This window comes from Rissa tridactyla, chromosome 3 (assembly GCF_028500815.1).
Source record: "Rissa tridactyla isolate bRisTri1 chromosome 3, bRisTri1.patW.cur.20221130, whole genome shotgun sequence".
Taxonomy (NCBI): Eukaryota; Metazoa; Chordata; class Aves; order Charadriiformes; family Laridae; genus Rissa; species Rissa tridactyla.
The window spans coordinates 64,326,214-64,343,619 of record NC_071468.1 but is presented as its reverse complement, the minus strand read 5'-3'; the positions used below and the strand labels follow the sequence as shown (position 1 = coordinate 64,343,619).

At 36.7% G+C, this 17,406-nt stretch overlaps 1 protein-coding gene across 9 annotated transcripts in view; it reads right to left on the bottom strand.

Annotated features, from left to right (window-relative positions):
* Positions 1 to 2,345: 2,345 nt before the first annotated feature.
* AHI1 (Abelson helper integration site 1) overlaps positions 2,346 to 17,406 on the bottom strand; it is a 94,564-nt gene continuing 79,503 nt past the window's right edge. For 2 of the 9 annotated variants that reach the window (XM_054194957.1, XM_054194958.1), the window contains exons 24-25: positions 8,040 to 8,119; positions 2,348 to 3,979 (exon numbers count right to left, since the gene is read on the bottom strand). In XM_054194957.1, the coding sequence (XP_054050932.1) occupies positions 3,751 to 3,979; positions 8,040 to 8,119 (309 nt within the window). In that variant the 3' untranslated portion in view covers positions 2,348 to 3,750. The other 7 variants (XM_054194959.1, XM_054194964.1, XR_008465363.1 and 4 more) reach the window with 6 other exon arrangements.

Sequence of the window (17,406 nt, the reverse complement as noted above, 5' to 3'; positions counted from 1 at the left end):
TTACGTGCAGCAGTTTTGTTCCTAATGTACATATTTTATACTCCAAGCAATAAAACTCCTTGAACTAACACAGCCTGTTTTCACAAGTGCAGGTGTACGTCCATAAATTAATTTGTCCAAAACATTCCGGCTAGTCATCGAAGAGAACGCAAAGGGAAAACCCCCACGGTAGAAACTTGTGCGTGAATCTGCCTAGCCTCCCTCCACTATTCAGAAAATACTTCTATCCCCTCCCAACTTCCACATCCATAAAATAGGTTGCACCGCACACATACTAATTTTATACGTGCTAGAAAAGGATCATTAAAAAACCCCACCACTCTTTGTGTTTACCAAACAAGTGTTTTTGCTTTAGTCTGTTCCCGCCTTAAATGAAGTATTTCCTATTCACCTTAGCAATTAGAGCAGAAGGATGTAGTGAATGAAGTGCCTCATTATCAAGTTTGTATCCACGATCTCTGCAGAATGGCTACCATGCCGGCTATTTTTCATAGCTGTCTGCTTTTGCTTGTAATGGGCCATTGTTAACCCTAAATGATCCTGACATTCAATTCTCCATCAGACAATCGGGTCCAGCCGGCAGATTTAGTTCACTAGTCAACAGAGACTTTCAGTTGTCATGTTCCTCTGTGTTCTCATTAGCCCTTGTTTGACTGTGATCCATCCCCTACCGCCTTCTGAATTAAGTGATGCTACAAATACACTTATTGTGTTTTATGATGTCTGTTCCTCAAATTCTTTTAAGGAAAAAAGAAATAAATGCAGTCTGATGGCCATTGGGAAAACACAGGAAAAATGCGCCCTCCCTTCTTTTCTATTTTGTTAATTTATGCATTGTTCTCGATGTCTCTGTCATATCATAAAAACGTAATAGGAACTGTATGTTGTAACCACCCACACAAAACCTAAAAACACCAGAACAATGAAAGACCTACTATGCTGTTATCAGCAGGCAGTTCTAAACATCTAATATTTACCCTTTTTTAAACAAGGTTTCATATGCTTTGTTCCAGCAATGAACTTGTATGACCCTCTAAAAACTCTTCAAATAGATTTTTATAATTCTGCATTTTAATTCACACCTCAGGGAGCAATTCTGCAGGGCACTCGTGTTTTAGGATACTTAAGGTAGTTCTTCAACTTAAAAAAAAAAAAAAAAAAGAAGGAAAATTTTCAGTAGGCAATCAGAATCCTTCTGGAATTCTTTTCTTCCACTGAAATTTAAGCCCTTTACATACTTGGACAATTTTCAGCAAACATACACAATGTTCATTTTAAAGTGATTTTAAAAAACACAGTTTGCATTAACACAGAAACAAGAAGCATTAAAGACAGTTTAATTTAAAAACTTCTTTTTTTTTTAACCACTGTCCTAATCCAAACTGCTTAAAAGTTTTACCCTTTCTTGTAAATCGAAAATCTGAACTGCAACGTCTGAAAAATAAAGAATCTACTAACACTGCAGAGAAAAGCAGTTTTTCTTAAAATGAATCTATTGGCCATATTTCTGAACAAAAGCTAAAAACTTTGCCATTGTGCCATGTTAATGACTTAAGATATTTTAGTCTGAAGGTTCTAATTTTAATACAGAAGGATCACTTAGACTATTTTTTCTTTTAAATTTCAGGTCTTTTTGTTCATTTTCTGTTAAATGAATGCAGAAAACTCTAGTACCGCAGTGACATGGTATATAAAGCAACAGAAGTCTCTAAACAACCCTGTGGTAGGGAGGAAAAAAAATTAAAAAACAAAACAAAAGCTATTGCAATTACAAGAAAACATTATGAAAAGTTTATTTTCAACTCCCTGCATTTTCGTGTTTGGCTCTTATCTGATTCCTTCTGCTTAATTGTTATTTGGAACTGTGCCTTGGAAGACACTACTGCTGCCTCTCCTCTCAATTTGGAAAGTGTGGCAAAGCAGCTCTATTCAGCTTCAGAGCAGTGAACATAATTGGAGCCCTAGTTCGCAAGCATGAAAGGAGGTGCTGTGCCTTTGATTAGAACTACCATCTCTCTGTGGTGTTTATCTGAAGTGTTATTTCTGTCTTCGGTGTCCACAATGCCAAATTAACATTTTACAATGCTTTCCAATGAGCTCCCAGATCTTGGCTACTGCTCAGCTCTCCCTGACGTGGAGCCTGATGTCATGCTCTGCCCTTATTTTCAATGTGATCCAGGACATTTTAGGGAATGTTAGATGTTGAGATTTTTCTCTATTATAAAATCTTTAAATCCCACACGTCACACAGAACGATAAATTGGAATAGATTGCAAAAGCAGAGAGATAAGGAACCTCGCTAGAAGGCTAGTCCCAGGACTAAGATAATTTTACACCACATTTGACCGGGGAAAGAGACATTAATAAGTTTCCAGTACACATATGCAAGTCCCACTTAGGGGAGAACTCCATACACGTGCTCTAGGCAAAGCAAAGCTAGGACCGTTGGCAAAGGACAATTACCAGTGGAACCAAAAAAAGAGTATTTGCTGCTGTGCTTTACTCAAAAGAAACAAGTTTACAGATTTTTTTTGGCTTTAAAACATGTGCAGGGAAGATATTACAATATATAGCAACTAGTCCTCTGCATCTGGGTGCATTTCACACATCAGTGCCCAACATTGTTATTCTCACTTCTTTTTTTAATGGAATCAAGTGCCCTGTCTACTAAATAAGGGCTTTCTAATTTTATGTTATTTATTGCTTCAGAGGGGGAGGAGGAAGAATTTCCTAGTAGAGTAAAAATAAACTGGACATCATCAGCCAGAAAAAATGCCAACACTAACTGATAGAAAGTGCTTCCTTTAATACAAACCATAAATTATTTAGCACTGTAGATAATTAGTGAAGTCATTAGTAAAAGTTCACAACATAATACTCAAGTAAAAAAATAGATTAATGACACTTAAAAGTGAATAAGAACTACAAGTAAAACAAACAGCACAGCTGGATATGAAATATTTCATTCAGACAAAAGAAAGTACATTTGGCAAGACCGCTGCCAAAGCAGGCAGGAACTCTGACAAAGCTGCAATGCACCTTTATTATGTGCAGAAAACCTCATTTGAAAAACAGAACTGCCTGGAATTTGTAACACTTATTTACATTAGGAAGCGTGAGTAGTCCCACTGACGACAGTGTAGTTGCATAGATAGTTACTCAACAATTTGCTGCAGAGCTGTAAAATGCAGTCTAAGTGAATATCTGGTGTCAGGAAAGTATTTTTAAAAATAAGCTTCTGTTTTCAGGTACACTGCAATGTCAGCGTTCCTTTGGAATTTTACCATTCTGTACACTCTTCTCTTACTTACAACACATTTTAAAATGCTAATTTAATAACTTATGCTGTGGATGGGCTTATTTTGCTCTACATCACACTTTTTCACTTGATTCTCTGCTCTACAGTCTACAGAAATGCCTGCTTAGCCTAAGTTAAGGTGTCATCAGATATTAAATTCGTTAACATTGTATTTGTCAGTGGGGTTCTCATGAAATATGAAAGTCATTTTCAGATTTTACCAGTCCAGTGAGGAGCTGAACATTCAAGTTCTGTTGATTTCATGGAACCCAGGGCAAAAGTCTTCCAAAAAATGGTTGGTAAGTCCATTGGTAAGTCACAACTGGCGCCATTTTGCGTATTTGAGTATTTTAACTATTCTTTGTTTCTTGTTCATCCTAGAAGTGAGATCGTAGTTACTGCCTTCAATGTGTATACCAAATATCACACCAGTATTTAGAATTAAATTATGATTATACGTCATAGCATTCAGGCTCAAAGGCAATATTTGTCTTTCCATTTGCCCTTAAGTTTGAGCCTCTCACTGCCTTTTTCTTCTTCTTCAATTCCACTTCATGGGCTGTAGGTTCATTTTCAACACCATTAGCTGTAACTGATGATACAGGAGTATTGAGACCCATCAAGTTGTGCTGATTTTCTAACTCGTTCTTCTGTATCCTTTTCTTCTTTTTCTTTGCACCTCTAGAGGAAGGTGGATATAAAAAGAGTAAAAGAAACACAAAGTTAGCCCAAATTCAGAGCTTTTTTCCATGCACAGCTGATGTGTTAGAGCAATTGTCTGCCTGTCTCCCTTGAGTACAATGCTGAAACAGCTACAAAAAAATACCATTCCACAGCAGAACAAAGAGAAAAAACATGAAGACAAGATGAGACCACTCCACTAGTCTACTTTTCAACATATCACAGCATTGCTTTGAGGAGAACTGCTCATGATCTTAAAAATCAGCTAGTTTTGATCAATAGTCAACAGATGTAATTAGAAAATACAAATTACCAGTCTCCTCCTCTCATAAAAGCCATTGCACTTTTTTTTTTTCTTTCCTAAGCTCAAACACCAAAATACTTGCAATTAAAGAGAGATTTCTGGTTTATTTATTCAACAAGATAAGACAGGCAGGCAAGGCGCATAAGATTAGTTTTCCATTTTAATTTACCTGAACTATGACAGATTTGTAAAATCAGAAATCACTTTAATGTCTATTCATGCTTATCAGACTTCATACAATGCCAAAAGCATCAGTCAAGCTTCTGTATCTTTTCTAGTTAGTGCCTTTAACAAGGGAATTAGACTGGTCTTACAGATGACGTTATACCACTTCTACCACGAATTTCCACTATTGGCAGAAGTTTTAACTTTACTTAACTATAAATATGTAATAATACTTCGACTGTAACCCTTCAAGGGCAGGTACTGTCTTTGTTCAAAATTTGTATTGTGCCTAGCACAAAGAGGTCTTGGTTTGTGATCAGAACTCTTACGTCGAAAGCTGCAGAAACACATAAGTGAGTGGATGAATCCAGACTAAAGAGTGTAATGAGACGTGTGCAGTTTCCCCAGAAAGGGTGCTGCAAGAGCATTACTGTTGGTGATACTGTCCTAATGTAATCATGTTTTATAGAAGAAAATTTTTTACACATCATCCTTGCTAATGGACTGATGACGATCTGCCTATAGTTTGAATTTTTTTTAAAGCTAAATTGTGTATTCATGAATACATTAATTGCTGCAGCTCTAACACTAGAACATCCTGAAGTAAAAGGTTCTGGAGTTTAAGACCCTCTGTGTTAGGATTCCTGGAACACTTTGAGAAGTACTGCTGCATGAGGAAAGCAGGGTACAAAATCATAATTAATCAGTAATATAAGTATCAACCTACCAGAGTGTTCAGCTGGGTCTGATGTGTAATCACTTGTAAATTTATGCAAAGAGCACTACCTAGTGTACCTCAACAAAACTGTACAATGGGAATATATCTAAGGAGATAACGACTGTACTGACAGATCGTATATAACCATTAATATTCATAGGGTGAGGCTACTATGCAGTTTTTCAGCATAAAGCTACTCAAACTTTGAGAACTAGTTTTTATCTTTTTATTATTTGAACATCAGTTGTGATGATGTATCGAAGCTTTGAGATACTTAGATAAAAACTTTAGTTCACTTAGCATCTATTATGTGGAGACCGCTGTTTCTTCTAGAGTCTGCAGAAGACAGGTTAACTGCTCGGCTAAGATAAAAATCTACTACCATCTTGCATAAGGTTTGTTTTCCTATTGCAAAACCATATTTTCCATCCAGAAATTCTGAAAGATAGACATGTCATAAGGGCTTGCCATTCACTTTCATTTACAGCAGGTATTGTGGCCGTACTGAATACTGTTCTATATAGGCACAAGAGCAAACATCCATTTGGAGGCTCAAATAAAGGTATAGTGAGTTGTGCAGGTGCTAGCAGTTTCACTGCTCCATAGTGAAAGTGCATACTTGGCAATCACATCTCACTTGATTCTGACGAAGTTTATTTACTGCATAATTCCTATTACATACTAGCACGTGACATGGATATTCAGTGTATTTTCACAGAAAACAGGAAGATAATAGAATGTTTTAGGTGGAGCAACTATTTAAGTACAGATTGGACTGGTCCTCAAGTCACGTTGATACAGCTTTTAGATGCTAAAGTAGAAAACTTTTCCAGTTAAGACTGCAACACTTACATGCGTGTAATGTTTTAAGGTTATTTCAAGACACATCAACTACAGTGAACAAGAATACTACAGTTCTGTCACAGACGCTGCTGGTCATGGCTTCAGGTACAAAGGCGTCAGAGTTTTCATGAAAAATATGCAGCCATGCTTCTGAGATGGTTTATGATCTAATTTGTACTACATAGATAGCCTATAAACAGAAACAGGGAACAGTGTTTCAAACTACTGGCATCAGAAATGCCAGAAGATCCTTCTCTCTTCTAGCTCTCAAAATAAGGCAAAACCTTGTAGTCTCTTCTGAAAAAAAATTTGTTATGTGCAGTCACTACTATAATTAGAAAGGCAAGTGAATCACATTTCATTATGTTCTAGTTCATAGAAGAGCTTGCAAAATACATCATTTCAGAGTCAAGCTTTACATTAGGAATGGATATTATGCAGATTTGCATTCTGATCTTAAAACATGCAGTGAAAACTGCCCTCTCCATGTCAGACAAAACGCGAACACTGGGGACAAATGCAGCAAAAACATAATAAAGCCTAGAATGACCCGTACATGTAAGGAAAACACAGCACTGTGTAGTACTGACATGTCTATCTCCCTCCCTTCCAAATTAGTTCTCCCCTGACAAGGTGTAACATCAAATGCTCCCTTATGGCATCTTTCACTAATGATCAGGTGTAAATGGCACAGTACCCTGAAAGCTTGTGAATGTGGCTCTGCGACACTGCTCTTCACCCAGATGAGACAGCAATGACATGAAGCATGACTTCAGACTGGCATCTCCACAACGCTCCTGCTCCCTATAGTTCTGGAGGAGGGAGGCACATTCCAGCGACTCAGGCATGTAGGTTTCTTCTCTTACCTTTTTGAAAAGTAACTGAAGCGGTTTTGGGGCGCTGTTGCTTCAATAAGACACTTCTGTGTGACCTCTTCTCAGGACAGCCTTAGTTTCCATTAAAATGAATATTTCACATTTAATATGACTCGAAATTCCTGAATTTGATTAAACCATATGTGATTCCACATTTTAAATCCGTGGTCCCACATTTTTCAGTGGATGCCCTGGAAAGGTCACTCAAAATAATTGTTTCCTGAAGTTCTCTAATGGAGTTGAGTCATACCAAATTTTTGATACTGGCTTCTAACAGACTGTATCAACCGTCACACTAACTGTGCTTTTAAAGCATTTCCTTCCTTAATGTACATCCTATCAGAATAGCTATGCCCAAAATTCAACACTGAATTCTGTCAGTGTGTAGTTATACAGCCCATTCCTCATCATCCATGAGGGTTAAACTTTCTACTCACAATTTATTTTCAAATCTAGATACAGCTAGAGACAAAAAATTAAGATTTAAAGAGAAGTTAAAATTAGATACGTATTTGCATCTACACTGTACATGCACAGATTATTTATATGGGCAGGGGACCAGTTTGGAAAACAATCACAGGAAGTATTTTCAGATGTATTTTTTTCAGTATAAATGGTTGCAATAGCTAAGCTAAAGACATTGTGGAAGCTCTTGTTCAAAATGCTGAGATCTTATCTGCTTACAGCTTTCAAACAACAAATAGATAGCATTTTTAAAAAATGCTAGTGTCACAATCGTAGATGCTAGCTTGCATCTTCTAGCTTGTACCTTCTTGCAAATTCCTTTTGCAATTTATATTAATTAGTTTTTAGAAGGTGGAAAAATAGTTTGGAGTTTGTAGCAATAAAACCTAATACATACCTAAGGGGTGCCACAGGGAAATCCCATATCCTTGAGTTTTGATTCTCATGTACATTATAGTCCTTGCTCTTTTCAGGGGAGAGAATGTGTATATGCATATGTGTGTGTGCACGTATATACAAACTGTTATTTCCTTCATATTTCAGGTCTGAAGCACTTTTTGAACGATTATCCTAAAGCTAACTTCCTGTTTTGCTTGCTAAAACAAAATAACCCTTCCAACGCTGCTCACAGTTTTCTAACAGCAGTTGTAGAGCTAACACTGCAAATTGTTTTAAGTATTTCTTGCTTACTGTGTTGTAGGAGAGTCTCTATCTGTGCCACGCTCCGAGCTACATTTTAGGTCCCTTGACTTACTGATGACTGGTGACATCTGTAAAAGATGAAAAAAAAAAAGAAAAAGAAAAAGCAGGAAGGTAAAAAGAAGACAGACAATGGGGCCAACACATGTACGTAGAAAACCCACCAGCTTCCTGAATAAGGAGAGAATATACCTCTTTTGAAAGAGAATGTCTATCAGCCATAAAATGTCAACTCCTATGTGGTTACAAGCAAGAAAACAGTACCGTGCTTTAAAAAAAAAATCCAAAAATCCAAAAAAAAAAAAACAAACCACAAAACAAACTGTTAGCAAATAGAAGACAGTTGTCAGGTATGTGTAGAAACAAAAAGTTATGAATCTACTTGAAGTAAGCTTAAAATACACACTATCTGTGAAGAATTATGTTATTTCTGCTGCTGCATGAGTAGAGAATGCTAAAAAGCCATCTTATTGCCTAGTTTGAACAAGAGAAACCTGTCTATTTTTTAACCCTGCAAGTTTCAATCAAAAGTAGTTCAAATTACTCCAGCTTACTTTATAATTCAGGGCTAAAAGCAACCAACCAAACCAACCTGGAAAAGCTTAAGTAAATTCTCTAATTTCCAACGTAATTAGTGGGTCTCTTCTAATTCTAACAAGTCTCATACTTACTGCAAGAATTCCCATAAGGAAATGCAAGTGCCCTTCCTGAGTTTACTGTCTTCAGGGACAGATTATTTTCTCGCCTTTCTTCCAGGATGTTCACAGGTATCTGGTAACCACCCTTGTAGTTTCATTTTCACAGAGGGCAGAAGCCAACACAATTGATAGGCCTTATGTCTTAATCAAAATTTGCTTTTCTGGAACCAGCCATACACTACACATCCAGCCAGGAACTTCAGTCCTCCAGAGCACCACAACCAAGGAGAAAAGCTGTGGAAAGCAGTGCAGCACACTGTAGGTTCAGACCTAGGATCACAACGCTGGCAGTGAAAAACTGTTGTGGATCTCTAGTTCAGGTCGACAGGACAGCTATGTTCTGTAAGCGTCCATTTGGTGTGGCATGCATGAAAGAAAAACAGAATTTATATGCAGGTACACCATAAGAGCGGTGACCGGTTCCTATGAAGACTTTGGAAAGCTGGAGAAAGTTTCTTTCAGGATACTGGAGCCCTAGGCCAGAGAAGGGCGGGAGAAATTAGATCTGGTGCTTTCCAAAAAATAATTTTTTTTTTTCCCAGGGAGTAAAGGAGAAGAATGGGCTTGAAACTAACTCAGCCATCAAAACTTGGACCACATTTATGATCTTTTGACTGTTAGCTGTATTTCAGATTCATAGCCAGCCTAAAGCAAAACCTACTACATTGTTTCTGAATTTCTCAAATATCCTTTCTATTAAAAAAATCAGTCCATCCAGTTCTGCCAAGCACAGAGGTACTCATCTGCTTGTAAATAAGATGTTTAATGTTCTACTACAGCCTGAATTGCTCCAGGAAAAAGCCGGTTACTGACGTTACTGTCTCTAAAAGCCCAGTTAAAAGTGAGCAGTATTAGGAAGAGAGTATCATTGAGCAGCTCTGGAGAGCCTAACAACAACACAGCATCTAAAAAAATAGCCACAAAGTCAACAAGAGCTTTCTGGAAGCAACAGAGAAGAAAAAAATTACAGTTCTTGACCCTCTAAGTCTGCCAATTGTTCATTTCATTTTCTGTAACCTCACAGGCAAGGTTTACCATGGCTCCTCCATATTTAACTTAAGCAGAGAGAAAACAGAGGGTTGCTTCACAGCTGTTCTTTTTATCACTTAAGCATTAGTTTCAGTATTTTAAAATTAAACAAAAATACTTTGTTTTCAAACACAAAACGTATCCATCACAGATTTCAAAGCCCTAATGGGTAAAACTTAACATTCCCCTGTCAAGTACTATTGTCCAATTTTAATTTGGGGTAAAGCGAGGCACAGATGAAAATTGTCTTGGCACACACAAATAAAGACCATATTGGAACCAGAACCGATATGTCCCAAACCTCAGTTTTAGGCCTTAAACAGTTTAATTACTTTCTTAAACTCTAAATGGAATTAATTAAAAAACTTCTAGTCCATGTTAGTAGTTGAATGAAATTTGAACTTTTTTTGTCTTGGTCCTGCTCCCTAATATTATTTTATTAGTTTAATATTATTTTTCTGCTGACTTAAGAGAAACAGGATCAAGCTCCCATTGGCCTATTGAATTAATATAAGCACACTGCCCACAACAACCATGTTTAAACATTAGTCATTAGAATTAGTCTGCTGAAATAACACAGATTGCTGGTTTAGTTTAGACAAAAGTCAGCCTATTAGAATATAATAATGTAGCATTGGCGGGGCTAGGAAGAAAAATCTTCTACTTCACCCAAAAAAATCGTTGTTAATACAGTAACAAACTTGAGACTAAGTCAATGGTAAAAGTAAACACAAAAGAAGGAAATATAATGCCACTGATATGAAAATACAAGGGAGTGCTGTAAAGGGAATGACTCTAAGGAAGTAACACTTCCTTCAGCATTTATAACCTTGAGGTTCCTTGCCATACAGTAATGAACTCACTTCATTTGCAGTTAAAACAAAATCTTTTTCTGAAAATCCTATGTGAATTATGTTGAACTCGTTTTTTTACCCTCCTTTTTGAGTAAATATAACAGAATCTTGACATTGTACTAATACTATAATCAAATATGGACCTTTTGAGAGCACAGTTTGGTGGAATTCCTTTAACTGCCACTACAGAAGACTGATTTGTCTTATAAAAAAATAGACTAAGTTTTTTAGTACTTACAAATACCAAACCACAGAAAATTATCCTTGTTTCCCAGTTAGAAGGTTAAAGTATCCACTACATTAATCTGCCTAACTGAAGAATCTTATGATCTGTGTTAAAAAACTACTCATCACGTTGGCTTTCATATATTCAAACACGGCATTTCAGTATGGGTACCCAAGGAAAGAAAAGCACACAATTAGAGATTGTCTTGGAACAGCTGTGTTCACCTAACATGACTACTAATGAGAATTCCTAGGGTCTGTAGGGACAGACTCACGATTCTCCAGAGTTCAAGTATGATACCTTTCTTACCTACAAATTTTCAAGTATGTAACAAGGCAGGAACTAGATACTACATCTTTTTGAAGCAGATCTCACTGCCACTACCTTCTCTTCCTTATCCCACATACCTCTGTGTCCCTCAGCCCACTCTGTAAACTACTTTTCCCATCCCAGTGATGTGAGTAAGCAGTAGCAGTACTGAAGGAACAAGTGGGGTCAGCGGCAGATGCAAGAAGGCAGTGCAGGATCTAGTGCAACAAGGGGATGAAGCAGCAGGAGAAGCACAGTGAGTAAGTGAGTGGAGACTGGGAAAACAGGCAAGAGGAATGCAGCTAAGGAGGCAGTGGTAACACTTAGACACTTGAGAACATCAAGGATATGCTAATGAAGGTGCAAGCCACAGAATTCTAGAGTATGGAGGGGCTGAAGAGGCAGCTCCGCACTACTGTCACTGCGTCTGTACTGATTCAGCAAACTTAGTATTGTAACAGATACAGTGGTAGCTATTAAATTCATTGAGAATGCAGAGCTTAAATATTAATACAGAATTATTAGGGCTCTGTCTGCTTTAAAGAAAAAATTTAATGTGTCAGATAATTATTATGAACATCTCGAACTTTTCTGTTCACAAGAACAAATACTGAACACAGTGCAAAATACGAGCTCCTTAGTGACACTAATAGTGTTCAGTTTTGTTGCCATATTCTAATTCTCCACCCTTTGAAAGATATAGCCCACCAGAAGGAGAGGAGAACATCAGTTCATGTCAACTGTAGAAGCTTAGATTGTTCACAATCATAAAAATTGTAATAAATATACTTTTCTAGAGGAGTTGCTTGCTTTACAGCTCATTTGGCCTCAGATTTTTTGATACTTAATATTGTGTCAGTGTTGCCAATAAGAAGCAACCAAGGCCAAACAACTGAAGGCTAAACACACAAAAGCATTTCAGTTCCTGATCCCTGCGCTGTAGAATCCACAGCGGTAAGTCACACACTAAACCGTCCCTGTGAAACTTGTGGAAACAACCATATGTAACAGAATGCACTTCATAGCAAAACCTGAAGCAGAGGGCATCTGAAGGAAATATCGGGGACAAAGTATCATCCCAAGTCTACGTCTTTGGTAGTGCTTTCCTCTAGGCTGTGCAGAGTTGCTTCTAAGGCTGATGGTCTGGAGAGGTACTCTGATAGACTAAGAGGCAGATGGACAGACTGGAGTGGTGCAGGCAATCTATTCAGGTGTTTCAAGCCTTGAAGGTAAACGCGCTTGCTCTATAGCCTACTCTGCACAGAACTCTCCCATAGAAGCTGTTCCTACAGAACTTGATCTAATTAAAGATTTGTTGGATCACAGATGGCAAGAATGAACATGTCTGTCTGTCTTTTCAGACTAGCCCTTAGGATGTTAAGCTCAGTATTGAGATTGTATTTTGTTTTCTATTACACAGTCCATGGATAAAAGATTTATAGCAATGTACTTAACTCCCCAGAACCATGCTGATGACTCCAGTCAAAACTGTTCTAATTAGTCAAGTTTGGAAGAAATGCTGTAAAACCGCAACACATTTTTTTTCCTGCTATTCTGTACCCCTCCACACATTTCCCCATTGAATGAGCAACTGGCAGGGAGTTTTGCTAGTGGAATTACACGTATTTCTTTTGATGTGACCTTCCTAGTCAAAATGCAATTAACTTCAATTGCCTGTTTTCCCCTCTCTAGTGTTTTTGAAGAACAAGACTATCTAAATCAGAGTCACTATATTGTAACCCTTACGTCTAACAGTATTAACTTAGCTGTGAGTACCTAGCAGAACCATGGCTTTGTATACAACAGAGAATTTGGCATGAATTTCTCTCTTTCCTATAAAAGAGAGCTAAAGCACTGTAGCGTTTAGGACTAAGGCAATAGTCACTAACTTCTCCATTCATGAATGCTAGAGCCACAGGCAGAGAGGACTTTGCCTTGTCTAGTCCTTGAAACTGCAAAATCCTGGGCCCATTCAGGCCTAGGAGGGATCAACAGGAAATCTGGTGAGTGAAAACTGTAGTCATGGCTCAACACTGACAAATACTGCATCTCAGAAATCAAATCAACTAGATGACTATTTGAGGGACAGTAAAAGAAAGAGGAGGAAGAGTGGAGACAAGATACTTGGGACTGAAGCACTATGGTTTAGAACAGCTGTTTTCAGTCTTGAAGTCTTGGCCTCTGGGAATTTATCCGTGGTTACAGCTTTGCATTAAAATTTGCATAAAAATAGTTCAATCCTGTTCAGAAAGAGGCTATGAGGACCCAAGGAGAAAACAATGAGAAGTTAGCTTGCTTCTGAGTGCTATCTTAACAATATAAATATCCCTCAATAGTATTTTTGGTTCTGCTTGACCAGTTCAGTTGGATTCTTCCTATCTTTAAACAGACCAGTCACTTACAGCAAATGACCATGAATGTCACTTCATCTTTCCTTTTTTCCCCAATAGATATTAATTTCCTTATGAACCAGATACCTTTTCTTTCAGTGACTCAAATAATAATACGGACACAGGCGCAAACATTTTTTGAAACAGAAGACATTAGGAACCACAGAGGTGGTTTTGAAGTTGGAAATGAAAGAGCTACCAGCTTACAAATAAAGTAGCACCACACACGCTTAAGGGAGAGTAATTCAATTTGAACATTTTTGTGGGTCTGCAACCTCTCTGAACCTTGAAAATGAACATACTTCATGAAGCGTTGAAAGTCTCCAGCTCTATTCACTGCAAAAGTTCCACTGTGTTAATTCTTTAATGTTTCTCTCATTAACATGACCACATCTTCCTAGTCCCTCCTCTTCCTAAAAAGACAAGCAGTCACTGAAGTGCTCCCCAGTAACCTAAGAAAGGCACCATTAAAGGAGAAAATAGAAACAGCACAAACTATGAAATGAAAGTTTTTGTTGAAACTAATAGAAAAATTTCTAGCTAGTATTTTTTGGAAATATTTTTGAGCAAGTTTTCTATGCTTTTTAAATTTTTAGATCTAATAAATAAATTTTGAGCCCACAAAAACATCCACATTGAAAGAGCTCCAGCCCAGGGGAATAGCATCAATTGCTTGGCAGGTTTGTTTCACACATGTTAGGCTAAGTAGTTAGAAAGTCTGACAACAAACTACTCTAGGGGAAGAAGAGTGAGAACATGAATTATTTATGTGAACAGCGATAATAAACTTTGTTTAAATATACATGCAATCAAGTTTTGATGATCTCTGGGTAGATTCTCCAAATTGCGAAATAATAATGTTGTTCTTGAAGGTGACCCTCTTCTTTTCATGCTTACGATCATTATTTTACACCTTACCATCATTTTTCAAAGATAAAGATACTAGAAAGAATATTTTCTTATAATGGACATTTTAAATTACTGTTTTGTTTTTTTCTATTACTACTTCCCACTATTCTCACATAATGTAGCATTGAGTACTTAACATTCATAATCCAATTAGATACATTTTATATAGTGAGTGGTAGGCCATCTTAAATTATAAAACATGTTCACAAGATCTTACAGACAGCAAAACATTTCTGGCAAAAAAAAAAAAAAAAAAAAAAAAAGACTCTATTGACTTTGAAATGTCTCTGATTTGCCAAAGTTTTGCAAACCCCAAATTTTGTTTTCTAATACAACTCCATCTGAACTCCTGTCTTTTCTGCCGTCAGCTTAACGAACCTGAAAACAGCACGTTTCCTGGAGCAGCCAGATGACAAGTTTATCTCTATTTCTTGGGATTCTTCATCAGTGCACTGAGAACTTCACTCCATGAAATTTCTATTGGCAGTTTAGATGTATGTTGTAATTAAAGATGATTATGACCTAATTTTGTGGCTCAGGAATTAAGTAACTCATAAGGCAGGAAAACAATGTTTGCATAAAATTATTATGTTATGAATGCAAAGCTGATGGTAGAAAGCATTCTGAAAGCAGGTTCTTTGAACTACAACTTTTTTTTATTATTTGCAAAGATTAATATTGGATCTTGAGTATTACACCCTCTTTTAATGTTGATTCCATTTTATTCACTCATCATAACATTCTGTAGATTAGCTAGATATGCATTTATAATATCTGCAGTTGGAAAACTATTCTTAATTAGATTGGTATTCCTGGTAATTAAAACCATAGTATTCTTCTACATTTTAAGTGCCCTATTTAGTCTCACAGGGTAGCAAAATCTCATGAGTAACTGCTATGATGATTTTCACAGTAACTGTGTTTTTGCAGTCTTAACAAAGCTAAAATATTTAAGTATTCCTCAAAAAAAACCCCAAACGAACAACAGATATAGCAGACCTGGGCATAACTAAGTATTTGGTAAAAACACGCTAGTGGCCAAAACCCAAACACAACCCAAAAGTTCAGCTATATTTTGCTGTTTGTGGTAAAAACTTAATTATTTGATAAATATTTTTGGATTTTAAAAAAACACCTAATTTTCTGTCAAAGCAAAAAAAAAATCATAGGATATTAAAAAATAATGTTTTTTCATACTTCCCATGTAAAAGAAATTGGCATTTACTTTCATCATGTCTAATACTGAAAAAAAATGAAAGGAATAGGAAGAAAAGTTGCTGCGTCACTGCTGCAACACAGGAACTGCCATAACCGATCAGCCCCCTCAGTGGTCGTCTTAGCAGTTTTGTCTCAGAAGTATCTGGTATTGCCTAAAGTCAAAGTGCTGTAGAACTTTCCTTCATTATGACAAACAGCTGAATGACAATTTGTTTCTTCTACATAGCACTCTGCAGCTTTTGTAAAACCATTGCATTTCAAGGCATCGCAAGTCTTGCACAGAGATTTGATTCATCATTTGATTCAACTCACTATCTTCTTGGTGATTTATACTGTGCTTATGTAGCATGAAATAAAAAAAAAAAGTCACCCAGATTTGTCTTTCTCAGTCATTTAGATGCTTTTGGAATCTCCGCCACTACTTCACCCTAAAATGTGTTATTAAAAAAATTGATCCCTGAGCGCCTAAGTTTAATAGTGTCTTGTAGTAGCTAGGTTCACCAGGTTAACTAAGCATGGTATAAACAAAATGCCTTTCTACCAATATTAGATGCGTTCCATTTCAGCTTAATGTTCCCTGATCTTGTTTAACAGCAGAAGGGAAAAGAAGAAAAAAAAAGCAAAGAAAAAGAGTGCATCCAATTCACCTCTCTACATCATGTACTATTTTATACACTCCTCACTGCTCATTCTTTGGTAGTTTAATCTTGCAAGTATATCCTCTTATACCATGTTTTCCAGGACTTGTAAATGTTCCATTACTTTTCTCTGGACTCTTTATGATTTTGCAGTGCCCTTGAATGCTGCGCAAGATAAAAAAATAACATATTTGCTTGGTTTTGGACTGTTACCGTACACTTTATTCATGATGTCTTTTGAATATCTGTATGTACTATATAGACTGCTACAAAATTCCAAACAATTATTAAATACGCAGTCAATTTAATTCAAAGTACCAGAATCAAAGTAAAGAATATTTTGATGAAATATTAGAGGGTTACTAAAAAGGTGCCACTAGTAATATAAAAGCTGTTGCTAGAAAAACATGTCAACCACAGATATTTGAGAAAATATAAGTGATAAAAACTAATCATTACTTCTCACAAAGCTCAATAATAAATACTGGTTGTAAATGTTAGTCATATTACTTAGTGCATGTACATATTTTGATCCAGTAAATCAACTGGATTCCTACTAGAGTAAAACAGAAAAGACGACGTGGATTAAAATCATCAAGTCTTTAATGACAATAAGTGTCTGAGCACTTCTTCCTTTTCTAATCTGTGTACAAGTGAAACTGGTTGAGTACAGTAACATATTCCCTCTGGGATACCTTCCTTGCCTTCAGCAACGTAGACAACAGGTGAAAGAAATCTTCCTGCTTTCCAGTAACATTGTAAGTTTTCCTATATTTGGTTCCAGTCCGCCTTTACAGGAGTATCTGAAAGTAATGCACCCTTGTCTTTCTTGGACAATGCCTTGGCTATGAGTTTCTCAGCTACAAAGAGGTAAAGAGATACTTCAGATTAATTATTACTACTCGGTGTAGTGATTAATTCTGTTTTTCAAGTATAGTTAGAAACAAAACACTTAGTAATTCGATTTATAGCACTTGGCTTCAAGAAGACAGCCAGCTTCAACAACACTGCCAAGTGAGTAATCTCTACTCAATAATTTATTAAATGCTACCTCTCTCTACTCACCTATTAAAAAAGCTACACAAAA